Below are 19,810 nucleotides of genomic sequence, written 5' to 3' on the forward strand. Positions count from 1 at the left end.
ATAGCATATAAAAGTGGGTTATTGCTCACTAGATATGTTTTTTGTGATGGTAAAGCTGAATTTTCAGCATCATTACTACAGTCTTCAGTGTCATATGATCCTTCAGAAATCATTCTATGACGATTTGCAAGAAACAAAGTTGTGCTGCTTAATATTTATGGAAACCGTGATACTTTTTTTCAGGATTCTTTGATAAATGGACTGTTCAAAACAACAGCATTTATTTGAAATATATATATTTTTGTAATATTATCAATGTCTTCTCTTTTTTTTTATTGCAGACCACAAACTTTTGAACGCTAGTGTAAACCGATCATTACAAAACATTTGTAGTCTGTCAGTAATCATAAATTAAAACAATAATAATATAATATACAACATTAAAATATAACGTAATAAAAAACAGTCCTGTCAGTCCAAATGCTACTATTAACATGTTGTTAATGACGCTAAAACCGTCTCAAAAAGGTTACAGTGTGTCTCTAAATTCACGCCATTTAAAGTATGTCTATTCAAAATATTCAAAATCTGGATAAACTCAGCTATTGACTAGCCAGTTGCTGGATGACTAATCGAAAGCATGCTGACTCATTCCTATTGCTGTTTTTTTTATACCCCCTTTTTTGTTACCCGTTCATTATATCCAATTTCTCTCACCTTCTTCCTAAAACAAAAGTAGGTTAAGAAAAGAACACAAATTTAGAGTTATAGAGTCAAGAATTCAGGATGAATCACCTGGTGCATTATGCAGAAGTCAGGACTCTGCAGTGCTGTACGATAAGATGAAGACCTGAGCATAGTACACTACTGGAGCCCTGCCAGAGTACTTGACAATGAGACACAACCACCTCCTCTAAGGAGTATGAGAGGAGTAATCTAAGCAACAGAGGTCACCTCTTAACATTCTGCTCACAATACTTCATTCCGTACCTGCATATCCTTGTGGGATAAAGAATCCACTTTAACCAGTCTCCAAGCTTTGAGACAGAGGCAAGCTTCCATTTACATAACATCACAAAATTGCCACTATAGTCCACAGTTTAAGTCTGAGTTAGCTATACATAAGCTCTGTGGGTGGCTGTTCCGCAGAGACCAAAGAGGACAAAATAAACCTGAAACTTCAAACGAGAACCTAGAAGTACAAACAATACAGGCCTCCTGATATACATCCAAGAATATACACCCACCGTTTATGACCATAGCGCTTGCTTAATTACCATATTTCACTGTGCATAACCATTGGCAAAAAAATGGTTTTCTACAAAACCATTTTTTTTCCGCATAGGAAGTGGGAAAACATGCCTATACCTACATTTGTGCAAATCTCCCAAAAAAAATAAAATAAAATAAAAACCATACCAATACAATTCACTGCAGTTTTGAGCTCAAACACTATTGGCATTAAAACACCAACAACAATTTTTTTTCACCTTGCAATATACTATTATATCAACTCAAAACACAAATGTGTTTTTATTTCACGTTTGCTTTTGTTGACACTATCGGTTATGTTTAGGGTCGAGTTTAGTGTAGGTGGAACGTTATTTCCAAACGTGATAGAGCATTAACCTTTAAGTGCCACTCACCGGACATCTCATTTCTGAACTGCCGTTAAACATACAACAACCAGCTTTATAAAATGTTACCATTCGCATTCATCTTTTTTTGGATAAAACTGAAAAATACTTTCACTCTTAAAGTATTGCAAAACGTGCAAGAAGCAAAGTAATATCATTTTACAACAATGTCACCACAGGCTTGTTTTTTTTCCCAGTGTGTTAGAAGAGAAATAATGCTGCTAATGTACTAAAGCCATAAAGGATAATTCTTTCCAAACATTCAAAACAGTTCCTGCAGTTATATTACTACTGTAAAAGCATTATTATTGGGGCCTTCAGAATTTTTCTGTGCTTTTTTTTTACTTTTGAATTCTTACTAAGCCTAACCACTAACAACTGCAGTCGCATGGTAGGCTATTACATAGTAAACTATAGTTGCCATGGTAAATGTTTGTAAGGGAAAATTAAAGGATGTTCCAGAATATGATGGCCTTTCTCAGTGCAATTAAGGCCGAACTTGCAGACGTCTCACATTTGGGTTTGCACATGTGTTTGGACAACTATAAAGACCTCAGCTCAGCTAACAGAAAATTAGCCGAATGAAAGCACAGGACCTTGTTCTTGGCCAGCGTGAATGATTTTATTTTAAATGAACTGTGGAGCATTAAAGAATGACTGAATAGTGTTTAACCAGCGGTCAGTGTGTATGGGAAGCTTTTAAGCACAATTCCCTTGTTCAGCTTGGAGTTCAACTACACTTTTATACATGCAATGCTAATGCTAACCAACAGCGCATTGGCAGTAACACTGAAAGATAATGAGTTCTTACATTGATGACTGCTCTAATACACGACAAAACCAATCAATCACGCTTGCACACTGCCTCCGAAACTTTCGTACGTCATAAAAAATTCGGATCAGGTTTGATTTTCTGCATTTTTCGCATCCGTAGCAAGCATTTTGAATGGAGTTTTGACAATTCAGAGCCACCGAATCACGAATATGAAAAAACGCATGGGAAAATTTTGGACTCAGTGTGCAAGGACCTTAACAGTATAAAAATCCTACTGACCCCAAACTTTTAAACAGTAGTGTACTATCCAAAACCAAACTAAGCCTCTAAACTACAAAACTACTTAAGCCATGAAGCACAGCCGGGTGCATTATTTATGCATTCTTAGAACGATCTGAAACATCTGCTGACACCTCGTAAAAGGCACATCCCTCTTCCTAATGTTTGTTATTGTTCCTGTCGTCTATCCCACATGTAGCAGCAGGAACTCAAGAGGAGGGAAGTGATTGACTGAGTTAGTCGCCCTCTCAGCTTATCAATGGAGGCTTTGACTTCATCCCTCCGCCCTGTACACAACATGGCCGCCATTACCTCCCGTGTTAAACACTGGAGTCTTTGAGACATAACACTAACCACTAATAACCTCAACAGACTGTAGATATGTAGAAGAGTCCAGGGGGAGCCCAGAACTCCCTACACACAACTACAAAAAAAACATATTACACACACATACACATACATCCGTCCCAAAAAAAAAACAAAAAAAAACAGTGTACCATGGTACAGTGAATGTATCAGATATTGATGTATATCATGGTATTATGTTGTTTTAACCAATCAATTTCCATTTTTATTTATTTATTTATGTATTTTTGCAGGGATTGTAACCACAAAGAGGAATTTTAAGCTAAAGTATAAACATTTCAGAAATGTAAAAATCTTTTTATTGTTTTATTATTTTCCATGACTATTTCAGGCCTGGACAACACAATTTTAAAATAACCTGATAATTCCAGGTTTTTCATGTCCAGGAAACCCTACAAATAAAGTGGCATCACCCTGTTACCTTGTCAAAAACCAAGGTGTTCCCATGATACATATCCAAAAAATATGGCACTACTATGGTTTAAGGTAAAAAACATCAAATACTATAGTACATTATCAAAAAAATAATGGCATTACCATGAAGTATGCCACTGTTCAAAAGTATGAGCTTTTTATAAAAATATTTTTATTCAGCAAAGGACACATTAAATTGATCAAAAGCGACAGTAAAAACTGTAAATAGTTACAAAATAATTATTTTTCAAATAAATGCTGTTCTTTCCATTCATCAAAGAATCCTGAAAAGAAACTCATCACAGTTTCCACAAAAATTAAGCAAGTTTTCAACATTTAAAATAATAAGCAATGTTTCTTGAGCAGCAAATCAGAATATTGTAATGATTTCTGAAGTTGTAATAATGCTGAAAATTCAGCTTTGCCATGACAAAAAACATTTATATTTTAAAATATATTAAAATGAGAGATATATATATATATATAAAATTGTAATAATACTTCGCAATATTACTGTTTAAAATTTTACATTTCCAAAAACATGCTGATAAAATGTTACTTTTTAGCACTTTTGTAAGTGCTAGCCACAAAAAAATTATAATACACATATCCACTACTGTACCAATTGTACAGACATGTTCACAGAGACATGCTTACACTGCAACTAAATGTGCGCAGTCATCCTAACCCTATACACGTCCTCACACACCAACACACACATGATCTTTCTTCCCAGACTTTACAGAGGGGCCTGCTGCACCTGAAGGGTTGGGTGTCAACGCTGCGGTCCCTCCATTCTACTTCCAAAGCAAATACTGTTATTGGCGGAGATGTCCTGAGAGCTCTGTTGCAGATTTAAGACTTTAATTTGTACAAATACACCCATAAATGTCATTCAGAGTAACCCCTTGGCTGCGGCCTATAACACATGCTACATTAAATAGCATTAGACTCATATCACATTCTTTCTTCCCCTTATTATTCATTTTCCTCTAACTTGCCACTGCTGTGGGAATAAAAATACACTGTTATTAATGTGTAATGCTAATAAAGCACATTCAAATGTAAGAAAGAATGAGAAATAGGAGTGCAAACATAGCCCTGGCTTGCATAAGCCCAACATTAAAAATACATTAAACTCAGTGCTGAGGTGACACCTGAAAAAAATAATATAAAAGTAAAGTAAAAGAAGTTAGACAGAGAGAGAATTCGCAAGTGTTAAACTTAAGTAAGCCATACCTGAAGGTCAAAGAATTTACTGTATCTTCTGTAGATGATGTGGGATGTGGAGTCAGAATATGTGACATTGATGAGATACACCTGAAAAGAGAAAAAGACAAGACGACAATTAGATTCTCTACAATTTAATCTAGTTTAGTTTTGCATTTCAATATAAAGTCAAGTTTACACCAAACTATAATGATAACTCTAAAATTTTAGTAACTGTTCTAATTCAGAAAGAATAGGGAAGTCCACACCACAACAATAATGATAACGCCACAGTGAAACGATATCATTGGAATCACTTTCAGAACGACAGAGATGGTCTTTTTATTTGGAGACACGAGGGTCCATGGCTCTACTACTGAAAGTTTAATGGCCAACTTGGATCACATGTGCCTTGATAACCAATCACATTACAGCCTTGACGTTGTGCGGTAGTTAATCAGTGTCTGCGGATACCATAGAAATGAATGAGAAGTGCCATAAACTGAATCATACCTGCGCAATTGTCCATGACTTTTGTTATAAAACAGCGTTTTTTTGGAGGTGTAAACTCTAAAAGTAGATCAATCCAAAACTAATGTTTAAGGGCAAACATGTTGAAGATTAGCCGATAGGCTGTTGCTTCATTAAATGATAAGCCGCTCTGGTCTCTTTCCCTGTGTCCCGCAGCATTAGCAGGCGTTAGCCTTTTTTTGCTAACCTTGGATGCTTGCCTTATGCCTGTGATTTCGGCAATCCTATAAGATCATTACAAATCACACTGTACGACATGGATCTAATAAACTTGGGTACGACATGTTTTTAAACTGTATGATGATGACATTCATTGGGAGCATAGAAGAATAAAACGTCATCAGCATGCGCTATTGGTAAACAAATAGAGCAAAGAATTTTATGTGCACTGAAAAAAAGAAGAGGAAGCGAAAGAGGAGAATATGAATGTCATGGCTAGGGAAAACTGACCAGCCTTGGCATGCCAATATTGCAAATGGAGCTTGAGGAAAGTAGTTTTAAGTTTTAGCGCCATGTTGAGTTGATCAATACGCCATTTAGGAGCCATGACCACAGAAATCAACACGATTGGTCATCTTTCGTCTGGGACAGCCCAAAATCATACAATGTGTACCGGGCATTAAAGTGGCTTTGAGAACGATCTTTTCCAGCTGATGAATGATTGACATTGACAGCCAATCAGAATCCATTCTGATGAAGAGCACGAGCATTTGAAGCGGCAGATGACAAACTCAGAGATTGAGATATATAGCCTAATGGCTTCACAGCATTGACTAGTCAGTGAAAACACCACTGTATAGTCAGGGACAAGTATTTCCTGCACATATACAATACCCAACAAATGCAGCTCTATTGTCCTGCAAGAGAAATGATGATCAGAAGTGTAGTTCCTCCACAAGGCCACCAACAGACAATGACATCATGCAGAACCGAACACTGGGTGGAAACAGAGATGAGGGGAACTCCTGTTCGCAGGATAATTGCAGAGAGCCTCTGCCCTGCACCCGACTCAGCAGAGGACAGGACAGCTTCCTCTGTCCTTTAAACACAGGACATACAGTACGTGATCCGTCTTTCATGACACACTGAACACAGTGTACATACAGTAAGTGTGTAATATTACTGGCTTATTTTAGCATAATATTCCAACCACAGCTCTACAAGCATCAAGCCTTTGAATAAATCATCCTACCAATTGTGGGCTGCAGGACAGTGTGTTGACATCTTCTCTCTGGGGTCTAAACAGTAACGTCAAGCCCGTTCAAGGTCTTCTCCTCTGTGAGCAGCATGTGTGAGCTGATCCTGGAGGAGCATCTGGAAAGCTGTATTTGTGACACTTGGGATCTAACAGCTTTGGAATTTTGCTGTTATCTCTAGTGATCTCCTGTCAGCTGGCCAACATGCTGTATGAAGTAGCCACATAGTATGTGTGTCTTTGAATGTAATGTGTATGTGCATAAAACGGCCCTAGATGTGCAAGAGATAGACGATACATCAGTAAGCATTGCTACATTTTTGCTCAGCATTGCATAGTATTGCATGTCTTTTTACAAAAAAAAAGACAGATATCAAAAGAGCCAATCATTGACAGGGGCCAGTAAGTAACTACCTAGCAACCACTGAGAACACCCTAGCAACATGCTAACAACACAGAGTATTGCACCTAGCAACGCCTCAGAATAGGTTTTATTGACCAAGTGTGCTTACAAGATTTTTGTTCCATTGGAAAAAACAATACTTCATATAAATAGCGTATAGAGAAAGCAAAAAAAAATATATATACAGATATACACAAATACAGTTTACACAATTATATGTTCAAAGCACTAGCAACTCGCTACCAACCTTAACACTGTAACCAACATGATAGCAACTCTACCATTGTGGTAGCGAGTTTTGCACCAAGAAAAGCACTAGCATTCACTAAAAAAACACCCATGCTGCGTCTGAAATTGAATACTTCTCTACTATATAGTATGCAAAAAACAGTACACTAAAAAAGTAGTATGTCCGATTACATAGAATCCTAAAAACAGTATGCGAAAAGTCCCTGGATGACCTACTACTTCCACCGAGATTGTGAACTGTGTATTCAATGGACACTTTATCCCATGGGGCCACGGGAAAGGATTTATGAATGGCAGTGAAGCGACGCAACTGAGACTGGTAGATCATGTGACAGTAACAACATGGCAGATGTAGTACGTCTGAATTTCATTCATACCCATATTCATACTAAACAGAACATAATTTTTTAACGGTAACAAAGTAAAGTCAAATGTAGCACAGACTCAGACAGTATGCGAATTTGGAATCACCACATAGCAAGACGCTAACACTGTGGCCTTGAGTTTCACACCTAGCAAAGCACTCGCAATCACCCAGCGGCGACATAGCAATACACTGAGACTAGCATCGTGGCAACAAGTACTGAACCTAGCAAAGCCCTAGCAATCACCTTGAATAACCTAGTAGGATCATGGAGTTTTTCACAGGAAAAAAAAAAAAATTTCCAGTAACAGTAACTGCAGTAACTATGGTAAAAAATAAAAAAGATTGTTCTAATGTTATGAAACCCTTTCCAATTCCACTGAAACAATCAAACTAGTAGTAAACCCAGAGGACTGAGCACATGGATAGCGAGACACTTTGGCATCTGTTGCGAAAGAAAGTAATTTCAAATGGTACAAAAGTTTTTTGTATTTCACAGTATGTTTAGCACAATTGAGTCTGGGTTCAATTATTAGACAAGCAACATAGTCGGTTGTGTATCAAAGATTACATAATGGGGCATAAAGTGGAAAGAGACATCAGCTTTTCTGTGTGTAATAAAACATGACTGCTATCATATGAAACAGGCAGATGTTTGTGGCAGAGAGAGGGAGAGACAGGTAGACGAGGCTGTGAGACAGACGGCTTACATGCTTGTGAATATCTGCATTGTGCCAGGTTAAAGTGCCCCCTCTGTTAGTTGAATGCTGGGAATCGGCCTTGGCTAAACCGCCTCACGCTGTTTCCCACAGTGTGTGTGTGCAGCTATCCAAACAGATACATGCTTATCACACACCGCGTGCCTGGAAAAGTGTGTGAACGTGTGAGAGAGAGTGCATGAGAGCCTTTCTTTGAAAGCATGTGCTAAAAAGATACTCCATGTATGCATATGTGTGTGCGCGTCCGGGTGTTTGAGTTATTTAAAGACCTCTGACCGGACTGGCATGTTTGGTTGCTGAGTCTGCCCTTCCTTGCTCAACTGTAATTTGTAATTTCACCACAGAGAGCAGCCTCAATCATGTCTGTGTGCTTGTGTAAGATGCAAACTCATCAAATCTCTGTCTTGATTGGCTGATGGGACCATCCTCATGGTAACCACAATGGAAAACAGGACTGCTGAAAACCCACGCCCAAAATATCAAGTGTAACTTCACTGTCCCAGAGAGCAAAAATAGCACTGAAACAGCACCGACTAAGCCAACAGAACATCCCCCACGAGCAAAATTTCTAAACAAAACTATGTTCACAATCTTTAAGACCTTTACATTTTCTAAAATGGAAAATGTCCGAAGGTTTTTGACTGAACAATGCTAATAAAACCGTGCAAGCTACAACAGTACAACGTTTTCTACCCTGTCCATTGCACTGACTCAGTCCCAAGTGTCCCGAGAACTGGTTGAGTTGCATTAGTAGTGTTTTTGAAAATTGCGTCCACATTATTTTAACAAGAAACTATTCTTCTAACCACAGCTCCTCGTGAGTTTGCGAAGCTGTTTGCGAATGTTCATTGGAACTATGGTTTCGTAACTATGTTGGAAACAACAGAACTTACACCTTATCTAGTCTTACATCTTATCTAGTTACTTGTGAAAAACTTATGTTTTTTCAAAAATTAACATAACTGCTTCAAAATTTGCGTTTTCACTATGGATGTGTGTAATTTATGTTTTAGAACAAAGCGTCAACGTATAGTCAATTTATGTTTATCATAGGCTTTATTTTACACTTAAATCGAAAAACCACATTATAAAACCCCATAGGAAAATCTCGTAAGAAACCAGGCGGCGAATTAGTCTTTCGGGTTCTGATGTCATACCTGCACCACACTATAAGGTCTATTACCATAACTGAACTTCAGCTCCAGAGGCTTCCTCAATCCTCAGCGATTGTACACACTGTAAAGACAGTAACGATGGCGTCAATTTTACCATATCAATTCGAGCGCGAGTCGAATGAAACATTGGAAGAACTAGTTATTCAACCCGAACCTCCACCGCAAGGACGACTTGAGCTGGTCGTTTCTCAGTGATACACTACTCAGTTTGTTGTTTATGATGCAACTGTAATTCCTCACCATCAGCATTAACAAGTGTATGTCCATCAACAAACCGATGTGTATATTTCTAATTTATTGCAGTGCACATGTGGGAACTGCATCATTAACTGTATCAACAACAGCGCATATGGTAGCCGAGCACTACTTTCAATGACTGATGTAACATTAAAGTTTGCAAAACAAATTGCTCCATCTTTTATCATTACTCAAAGTAGTAAGAACAACAGACAATCGGAATTAATAGACACAGTTTTAGGTAATAGTGACCCACACTTGATTAGCAGAAGTATTTCATTAAGACGGTTAACTGGAGACCTACACAATATAAAACTTTTTGAACACCCGGTAGAAAATATATACATCAATAATTGTTCATACAGGTTGTGATTCTGAGGAGCAAGTTGGTCCAAATAATGTGGGTACTGTCCCATCTTTAATGGATAAGCGTTTTGTAAACCCCATTTAGACCTCACAGAGATTTGAATAGCAATCGTCAAAAGGTTATAAACTACTGCGGTTGTTTCGCTGTGGTAATTTTAACCCCTGACTCTTCACATCCTCATCCTTTGGAAGAGTTTACAAAGGAATTTGCTTTTGCTCGACATGTACACAACACGAACCAGCTAAATTATTTGAGGGTACGTCAAAGTAGACGTTGTTTGCAGACAGCCATTAAAAATCATGGGTGGGCATTATGTAAATGTTTTACATTGTTACATATGTAAGTTACGGAAATAAAACTGGAATTACTGACGGCTCGTTTCGGCAGTTCAGAATCGATTCTTTCTTTTGGGAGTCAATAACTTTATTTAGGCGTTTTACATTCACAAACAGCTTTATGACACACTAAATGAAAGGGAATATCTGAAAAAGCACAATAGGGACACTTTAAAAACAGTGCGAAAAAGAGCCTTTTGCTGGTAAAATCTATTCTCCAACATTAGATTTGATTATATCCATTGATGCTGTAGAAAAGAATGCAACAAAGGGTCCTGATTTCAATTGTTCTTCAAAACTCTTAGACAGAAAGGAACGGACATAACACAATGGATACCTTCCTCTCCTAAATAATTATCCGGTGACAGAGTCAGAGAACAAGATTAAGACAAAATATATGGCCACAAAGAAACTGATTATATGTATATGAGAAAAAGAGCACATTCAACCACTTAGTCTACATTCTATCTCATCATTTTTGAGAAGAAAACCCTCATTCTGTTTCCAATGAGATGCAGAGATGCCACACAAAAGCCCTCTTCAAGCAATTCAATTCCTGCAGAATCAACAATAATCTTCAAAGTATTGCAGCAAACAAAGCACATCATCCACTGATTAAAAACTTCAGCTAAACTTTCAAAGGTTTGGCCGTAGACATTTTATACTGCTCATAAATAAATAAATGTCAGCCCAAACACTCTGATCACAGGAACAGGAAGTGTCTTGGAAAGCAAAATTCTGCATTTCATCAAAAACCAAACCAAAGCTTTCCTTATAATCAGGCACTGAATTAATATCAGCAGACTTTAGCATATCCAACCTAAGAACATATTTCTAAATAACTTTTCGAATAGACAGCGAAAAGTAAAGCCAGAGAAACTTACTGAAAAGCAGTCGTCTTGTCTTCAGATTTGTCTTAAAGAAAAGGATGAGGAGTGTTTAAGCTTTAAGTCTTGGTGGGGCTTAAAAGTACAGGCCTCACCACTGAAGTCAACCCCGCCTAAGGAGACTATTTCAAGAGACACATAAAAGATTATCCATCTACCATATTTCCAACCATAGTCCATTCATAGCCACAAAAAAAAGCATTTTGTTCAGCTGGTTATAGAGTTCAAACTTGTGATGCTGAGAAAGTAGTTTAAGATCTTAAAAACTTTTGTCCAGACATGAAATGAATGCATGCTTATAGGGGTCAAGTTAGAATTTTAGAAGAAGTAGATACCTTAAATCAGGTGAGGAGCCAGTTCTCATATCAACACCAGCCTGAGTATCTGGTACTGTTGTGAAAAATTCATTGGTGTGCATTAAAAAATGAAAATAAACAAATAAATGAATCTCATTTTAAATGATTAAATATTAAATTACTTAAAATAGATTAAATAACAATTAATTTTAAAAAATCTATGTATTATTTTAATAATAATTTGTCAAATATATAGAGAACATGTTTCAATGCCCAATGGATACAAATCTAATTCCACCCAAATATCATTCGCATTACAAAGTCAAATGGGTTGAGAATGCCGTTTCATTTGTGTACTCAAATAAATTTACACAAACAAAATGGATTAGATTCACAGACAAACTGCACACACTGCAAAAAAAAAAAAATGCTTTTCTTACTTCTCTAAACTTATCTAAAATTCAACTAAAATCAAGATGCATTTGCTATTCAAGTAAAATGGCAAAAGATATTATGTCTCTAGGATCTAAATTAAGTGAGAGGTTTTTTTACTTAAAACAAGTTAAATTATCTGCCAATGGTGTATTTAAATGGAAACAAGATTATTTCTCTTACCCCATTGGCAGATGATTTAGCTTGTTTTAAGCAAAGTCTCACTTAATTTAGATCCTAGAGACATAATATATTTTGCCATTTTACTTGAATAGCAAATGCATTTTTTTTTTTTTAAACCAAACAATATCTTATGTCATTTTACTTGTCTAGTAAACGCATCTTGATTTAAGATTTTTTTGGATATTTGGACTAGAAACAAGACAAAAATACTAAGTAAGAAATGCCTTTTTTGTGCGGTGGTGAAAAGTTCCAGATAATTGTATCTACTTTTAACCCTACAAATTTCCTACTAAATAATTGTTGAAACCTGTGACAGATGCATATTTAGAAAAAAAAAGCATTCTTCTCTATAGTGGGAATATACATTTTCCCAAACAACAACACTGACCCAAATGAAGACCCACAAACTTTCACAGCAACTATAGCTCTATGTCTCAAGGGGTGAGCATTTACTGCGCAGTTTAAGCTGCGTAACTGCTACTGGGACCACTGGTAATGGGATTCTGGAAAGAGAATCTCCCCCAGGAAGTGATAATCTTGTAAATCATTAATTAAACAGTATGTATATCAAGGCAGAGAGAGCATAAGATGAAAGATGAAACCTCCTCACTGAGCACTGTGATCAACAATGATCCAAAGAACATAAACCTATTTGACACTCATTCTCTCACTTCCTTTGCATTTTGTTGTGGTCATTTCCAGTTTGCCGGTGTCACTGGTCACCCCTCTTCACCTCTATCACCCCGATACCTACATACAAAGCACATTCCAGCTTCCGGAAAGGGATGCTGTACAGGAAGTGGAACTAGAGTGGACCATGTTTCCTGAAGAAGTGCAGATGAAAAAGTGTCAACTCAGCGTACACATAAACCTGTCAGCGTCACAACCTTTGGCCACAATTGCGCATCAAATATTGTGTTGGGTGTAGCACCTTCCACTCTGCCCCTCCAGAACAATCCGACATTTGGAAAGACGGAACTTCATTCCTGATTGTTTCAGTCTGATCTGAAGTGATTGTTTTGTGAGCCAGTCAAAATGAAATGTACGGAGCCCCGCACATGACATGCGGGCACACATTACGACATTCTCTCGTTTTAGTTCAATTGTGGCCAAGAATTAAATTTAGAAAACTGGGGCCACATTGAACTAATTCGTTCCGTCGTTTTGATTAAACTAAAGTAATGGAACGAATTATTACAATGTGGCCACGATTTAGTTAAACGAGGCTACAAATTATCGTGCTCAAGATTTCTTTAAAATGAGGGATTAAATTATTATATCGTCACTGACATCACACAATTTACTTAAAATGAGGGAACGAATTTAAACGTTCACATATTAGTAAGTCATGGGAACGAACTGTAGATTTGTGGTCAAGATACACATTTTTCTCCCGCATGTCATGTGCAGGGCTCCGTAGAAACGGGTGCAAAGAGGCTGTTATAAAAGGATGTGGCGAATTGCTAGAATTTAAATAACAATGTTTAATGATGCTTTAATACAGTGTATGTTTATTGTAAAAGTAGAAAAAGTTTATTGTCCGCTTGTCTCAGACGTCACGCCCATGAACGTCTGATGCATATGGCAGACTTAACTGGAAACACTTCAGGATTTTCGAAGTTGTCATCTGATTGGTTGAATTCTACAGGATGTCTGGAAGACGTGTGTATCGCGTTCTTTAATGCTCTGCCTGGAAACAAAAATGCAGTGATGCCCCTCACACTGTAAAAAGTGAACAGTTGGATCAACTTAAAACAATTACTTCAATTGGTAACACCTAAAGAAATTAAGTTCTCAACTTAAATTATCAGATTTTTCACGATAAAACGTGATAATTTAAGTTGAGAAAACTTAATTTCTTTAGGTGTTACCAATTGAAGTAATTTTTTTAAGTTGATCCAACTATTCACTTTTTACAGTGCATGGAAGAAGAACCCCGTCGTGTTTACAACTGTGACAACGAGAGCATATCAGGATCAACTAAACGCTGGATATTCAAAAGTATGTTAAGTATGTTAAGTTTGCGTCATAGACTCTTTAAAATATGTCCAAGAGTTTTACACACCGGTCTGTTATTGTAGGGACATCGGCGTTACATTTTGACGTCCCTAAACATGACGTGGAACAAAACGACCTCTGGGCAGTCCTTGGCCAATGAAAGCTGCTATGGAGTCAATCTGAAGGTCTAATTGTCCACTGACGAGGATGTTTAAATTTATGAACTGCAACAAACCGATAATCTGAAAACAGCCAAATATCATCAACTGAATTCTGATTATTACTATTGGAAGTCAGGAGCGAGTCAGTCGCCTCCGCAAGATCTTACGTGTCTACAGAATGTTGTAACTGGTGGTGTGTAGACAAACCTGTCAGAGAAGGAACATTTTACTGCTATTTTTCAGCTCCATTACACCTACGTGGCCTTTCAAACCCCCTCAACAATCTCATCTTTCATCATAGAGCCCTTCGAGAGAGCCAGACCCAGTGTCCCAGACAATAAAAAGCTAAACAAAGCATCATAAACAAACACATCATTAGTTCACGTAATTCAAGCTCCAGCTGTTGAACAACAGAAAACCATTAGAATGTATCAAATGCACTGGAAAATATGATACAATTCTGATAAAGTATCCCAGGAAAGCCCTTGGCAGGATCATTTCTCCTTATGGGTGATGCCATCATTAGTTACGGTGAGAGAGAAAGCCATTTCCCATGAAGGCTGCTCTACTGTGGCAGGGCCTTCGCTTTCTGCCCACACATGTTGTCACCAGCAGCTCTGGCATCATTTGTTCTCTATGATGTAATCAAGCTGCACTGAAAGCAATAGCATTTGCTTCGCAACTGGCGGCAGGGAGACAGTAACTCTACAGAAAGGAGCAATGAGCTTTAGTGATCCGAGATGTCATGTTGGACAAGGAACAAGCGAAGAGGAGGGGAAATGAAAACGTGGAAATTAAAGACAGGCAGGATGCAGCAGGAGTCATTCATCAGTACATCAACGTATGTGAGCGCTGGAATAGGATGTGTGGGATATGGAGGGAGGGAGGGAGGGAGGGAGGGGGGCTGGTTTAAAGGCATAGTTCACCCAAAAACTAAAAAGGCACTTACAATGGATGTGAATTTGATCAATCTGAAAACGTTCATTCGTTTCAATAGTTTAGCCACAAGTAAATAATATGCATGTTAACATGACAGCTGTATTTAAAAAAAAAATCTTACTAATCTTTTCTGTGTATACTACTATTCAAAATTTTGGGGTAAGTCATTCATTTTTTTAAAGAAATGAATACTTTTAATTAGGGCTGTCAAAAGATTAATCGCGATTAATCGCATCCAAAATAAAAGTTTGTGTTTACATAATATATGTGCGTGTACTGTGTATAATTATTTTGTATATATAAATACACACACATGCATGTATATATTTAAGAAATATTTGCATACATATACTGTATATATATTTATATAGTTAATATTATATATAAATATATATTTTTTTATATATATAAATAACAAAATTTTCTTAAATATATACATGCATGTGTGTGTATTTATATATACAAATTTAATTATACACAGTACACACACATATATTATTAAAAACAAACTTTTATTTTGGATGCGATTAATCGCGATTAATCTTTTGACAGCCCTACTTTTAATTCATCAAGGATGCATTAAATTGATCAAACGTGACAGTAACAAAAAATGCATCGTGGTTTCCACAAAAGTACGACTGTTTTCAACATGAATAATAATATGAATGATTTCTAAAGGATCATGTGACACCGAAGACTGGCGTAATGATGCTGAAAATTCAGCATTGACATTAAAATATATTCAAATAGAAAACACTTATTTTAAATTGTAACAATATTTCACAGCATTCCTGTTTTTACTATATTATTGATCAGATAAAAACAGCCTTGAGCATTTTTAAATGCAAAAACATTTTTAAAAACTTTCAGCAGTAGTTTATATGCAACTTTACAACTTCATTGTCATGACAACGTAACGCCTACATCCTTAAAACAACCATAAAAACCAACTTTACAGCTCTAATAATACACACGTTTTAACAGAAGAATTAGGGCAAGTCCTTTAATAAAATCAAAGGACATGTGTCTGCTTTAAAATCCTTCACAAATTGGCCCTATTGAATTGCATTGTAAGTTACCTCTCTTCTTCCTTTTTTAAAGAAAACGATGGATTGCCTTAAAGGAATATTTCACCCAAAACTATCCCATAATTTACTCACCCTCAAGCCTTTCTAGGTATATACTGTATGACTTTCTTCTTTCAGTCAAACACAATCAAAGTTACATTAAAAAATATCCCGGCTCTTCCCAGCTTTGTAAAGCCATTGAATAGTGCCAGAGTTTTTGAAGCTCAAAAAAGCGCATCCATCCATCATAAAAGTAATCCATACAATTCCAGAGGGTTAATAAATGCCTTCTAAAGCGAAGAGTTTTTGTAAAATATCCATATTTAAAACTTTATAAACTATAATCACTGGCTTGTGGCCTTCAACAATGGGCGTACATGCGTTCACAAAAGAGTCGAGTTCCAGCGGAAGGGTGACTGGACTCGTGTGGATTACTTTTATGATGGATGAATTTTTGTATGAACTATTCCTTTAAACCAAAGAGAGAGAGAGAGAGAGAGAGAGAGAGAGAGAGAGAGAGAGAGAGAGAGAGAGAGAGAGAGAGAGAGAGAGAGAGAGAGAGAGAGAGAGAGAGAGAGAGAGAGAGAGAGAGAGAGAGAGAGAGAGAGAGAGACATAAAGCCACATAACAATCATGGCTTTAGTCCCTTTTTGTGCTGAATAAAAGTGTTTTAATAGCCATTACACCGGGCAAACGATCAGGATTCATGGCATGTTGTGGCATGAACGTTTTGTAGTGGCCAATGATTTAACAGATGGAAACAGCTAAGGAAATGTGTCACATACAAAAGCTGACAAGACAGCAGATTGTCAGGGGAGAGCCTCAAGGCGGCGTTGTGTAACGTTCACACACACAAACACATTTGAGACATGTGGGGCTCTGTTGGGAACCAGTGCTCACTAATGAAGTGAGTGTGTGAGAAAACACGTCTCACACACACACGATTCCCACAAAGGCATAATAGAACCAATTCTGTCCACCTTTCGGAGAAGTGTTTCAGTGCTCACTTCCTGTCTGGAAGCATGACATTTTCCATCGTATGATCCCCTATTTTTACTCGACTTCAAACTCTCAGCTGACTAATGATGACAAACCTGCACTTCTTTTCCGAAGCGGTTGTGAGTACACTCTTTATCATCCTACCGATGCATCCCGGATCAAAGTAAAGGGCAGAGAGAACGTTGTCTTGTGTGTGAAGGAAAAGAGTGTTTTTTTGCACTTGGTTTAAATACAGCCAAGCTTCCATTCAAAGAGAGGAAGTCGGGTTGCTTCTGGGGATTAAAACAAGGGCATGCGGGTTCACATTTCCCCTCCTCCTTTTCTCTATCTCTCTCTGGAAAGGAAAGCATACCCAGCTGTTTGACAAACATTACTAATGAGACTGAACAACTGCCTTTCTTTTTTTACTCTCTATCCAGAGAACGCAGAAGCCTGTGGGACATAGGGCCGTGCATATTCCGAAAGTCTCGCTCTCCCGGGAGAGAATGCAGTGAATCTATGGCTAAGCAAATGACTCCAGTGAGAGTTATGGGGGAGGATGTTGCACTAATGCTGATCTGAGAACTGTTCTGAAGCTCTCGGTGGTTAGGAGATTTAGAGACAATGGGCCCATGTTGAAGAAGCTCTTTAAAACAAAAAGCCACAACCACTGATGAATGTCAAGGGCTGATTTGGATGTTAAAATGTACTGTTGTTAAAAATCACCGAATATTTGGCTACAGTTTAAATGGGGTTTCTCCGATTTTACAAGTTAAACTTGTATTTGTAGCATAAATGGAATGAAAAATCAAGAAATATTGCGTTAATTGGGTCACTAATAAAAATAAGCTTGTGAACTCTTTGTACAGTAGGTCAGATATATTTGCTTCCACTGAAGCACAAGATTCTCTTTGGGTTCGTTCTAAAATCATGCTGGAAAACATGATCATTGCACATTTGTGGAGTTACACTTGTCATACAGAAAAAAAAAGGGGGTGGGGGGTGGGGGGGGGGGGGCATGCCAAAGACAAAAACAAATAATTATCAAACTCTACTTTTAAAATCAATTTGCACTGAAATTGCACTAATTTGTAATGAAGTTGAACTCTGGAATGGGGCATGGTTTTATATTAGCCCACATGTCAAAAATGTCCCAAATCCAGCCTATATAATGTACGTTTAGCTAGTATGAAGCTAATCTGTATCATCTAGCATATGCTTGCAAGAAGTGGTCTCATAAATATTTAAAACAAACCCCACAGTCCATCTTTTGCAGGAAATCCATATGCTTCTACTCCAGCCATATATGGGCACTTATTTCAAGCCACTAAACCCCCAAATCCGTCATTGAAGTTGTAGCCTAAATTGCTTGAAAAGGGAGTGTGACATAAAGTTCAATCAGCTGATCAAAACACGCACGTCATTGATCAGTTCCTCAGAATCATTAGTGAGGTGCATAAATATATAGTTTTGGAACATTTCATCAAAATGTATTTATGTTAATGTAACTCTTCATGTTGCATAAAGGACTTAGAAACAATTTTTTTTTTTTTTTTTTTTTTTTTTTTGCCATCTTCACAAAAAAATGATCAGATTGTTATTGGTCATGCTACAATTGATCTTACCTGCTGCAGCGATTTTGAATTTTAATATTGAAAAAATGAATAATATGGTGTAGATCTAAAGTCATTCATGCTTTAATAATTATATAACTAGGGTTATCTCAAACGATAAATGAAAATCTACTAATTAATTTGCCAAATTAAGTGAATATAATTAATAGTGAGTCCAAGTGTTCAATCTGAGGTCATTCTTCTCTTTTATTTATTTATTTGTTTGTTGTTTCTTTATCTCTGTAACCCCCATTCATATTATGTAGGCTACCAGACTTTTTAGAGGAGAAAACAGAATCGGCTCAAAACGTATTCGTGTCTATAATGTTGCAGAAATGTTCTTTATCATTATCCAGATGCGTCTTTCTGTAGCCTATCTCAGCATCAGGTTCGAGAAGGACGCAAGGTGAATAGGTAGCCAACTCACGTAATGTTTGGATGGATTCCTCCTCTTCTCCACATCCACCACTTTTACATCCAAAACTGTCCGAAACTGCATTGTGAAAACAGAGGCTTCAGAAGCACCGTTGGTAATCAGACAGCGACTGAATAAATGGACAGTCACGAAGACGTTTGCACGAATAAAATCGCTGTTCTTCTTCGCAATGAAAGCGAACGATTTTTGCCCCCCGGCCCGTCAGTTTAATCAGTCCGTTTGTTCCCCTTAGACGTAATGTAGATGTGAAGATCGAGTAATAAATGAGGTAAAACTTATATCCGTCTGCAGGAAACGAACATGCTCGTATCCATTTCTCTCACAGCGCAGAGCGGATTCTCGAACCGAATTCGAATCGAGACGCGTTCTAGAGTGTCATTCTGGAATCCGGATCGACGCGTCATAAGGGACCGAGCGCGTCTTCTTTGTGTGGACTACAGTAGTGTCGCTGAAGTCTGGGGGTTCTCCTCAAACGTGAGCGGCGCGCGTCATAAAGGCCGGGGCGCATTCACCGCGAAGTCCATTCGGCAGGAAGCGCGCGCACACACTGGTCTGGGATATTTGGGCAATGGGGATGGGCTTCTTGACAAGGACTCTGTTGCAGTTTAAGAGTCTCTACAGGGGG

The 19,810-nt window shown here is 37.6% G+C and overlaps 1 protein-coding gene across 7 annotated transcripts in view; it reads right to left on the bottom strand.

Moving 5' to 3' along the window:
• Positions 1-19,734, bottom strand: part of sh3pxd2aa (SH3 and PX domains 2Aa) — a 103,756-nt gene extending 84,022 nt beyond the window's left edge. For all 7 annotated transcript variants that reach the window (XM_079864640.1, XM_079864637.1, XM_079864636.1 and 4 more), the window contains exons 1-2: positions 19,177-19,734; positions 4,651-4,731 (exon numbers count right to left, since the gene is read on the bottom strand). In XM_079864640.1, coding sequence (XP_079720766.1) covers positions 4,651-4,731; positions 19,177-19,248 — 153 coding nt within the window. In that variant the 5' untranslated portion in view covers positions 19,249-19,734. The remainder of the gene's footprint in view (positions 1-4,650; positions 4,732-19,176) is intronic.
• Between the last annotated feature and the right edge of the window lie 76 nt (positions 19,735-19,810).

The sequence above is a fragment of the Squalius cephalus genome (assembly GCF_949319135.1).
Source record: "Squalius cephalus genome assembly, chromosome: 2".
NCBI lineage: Eukaryota > Metazoa > Chordata > Actinopteri > Cypriniformes > Leuciscidae > Squalius > Squalius cephalus.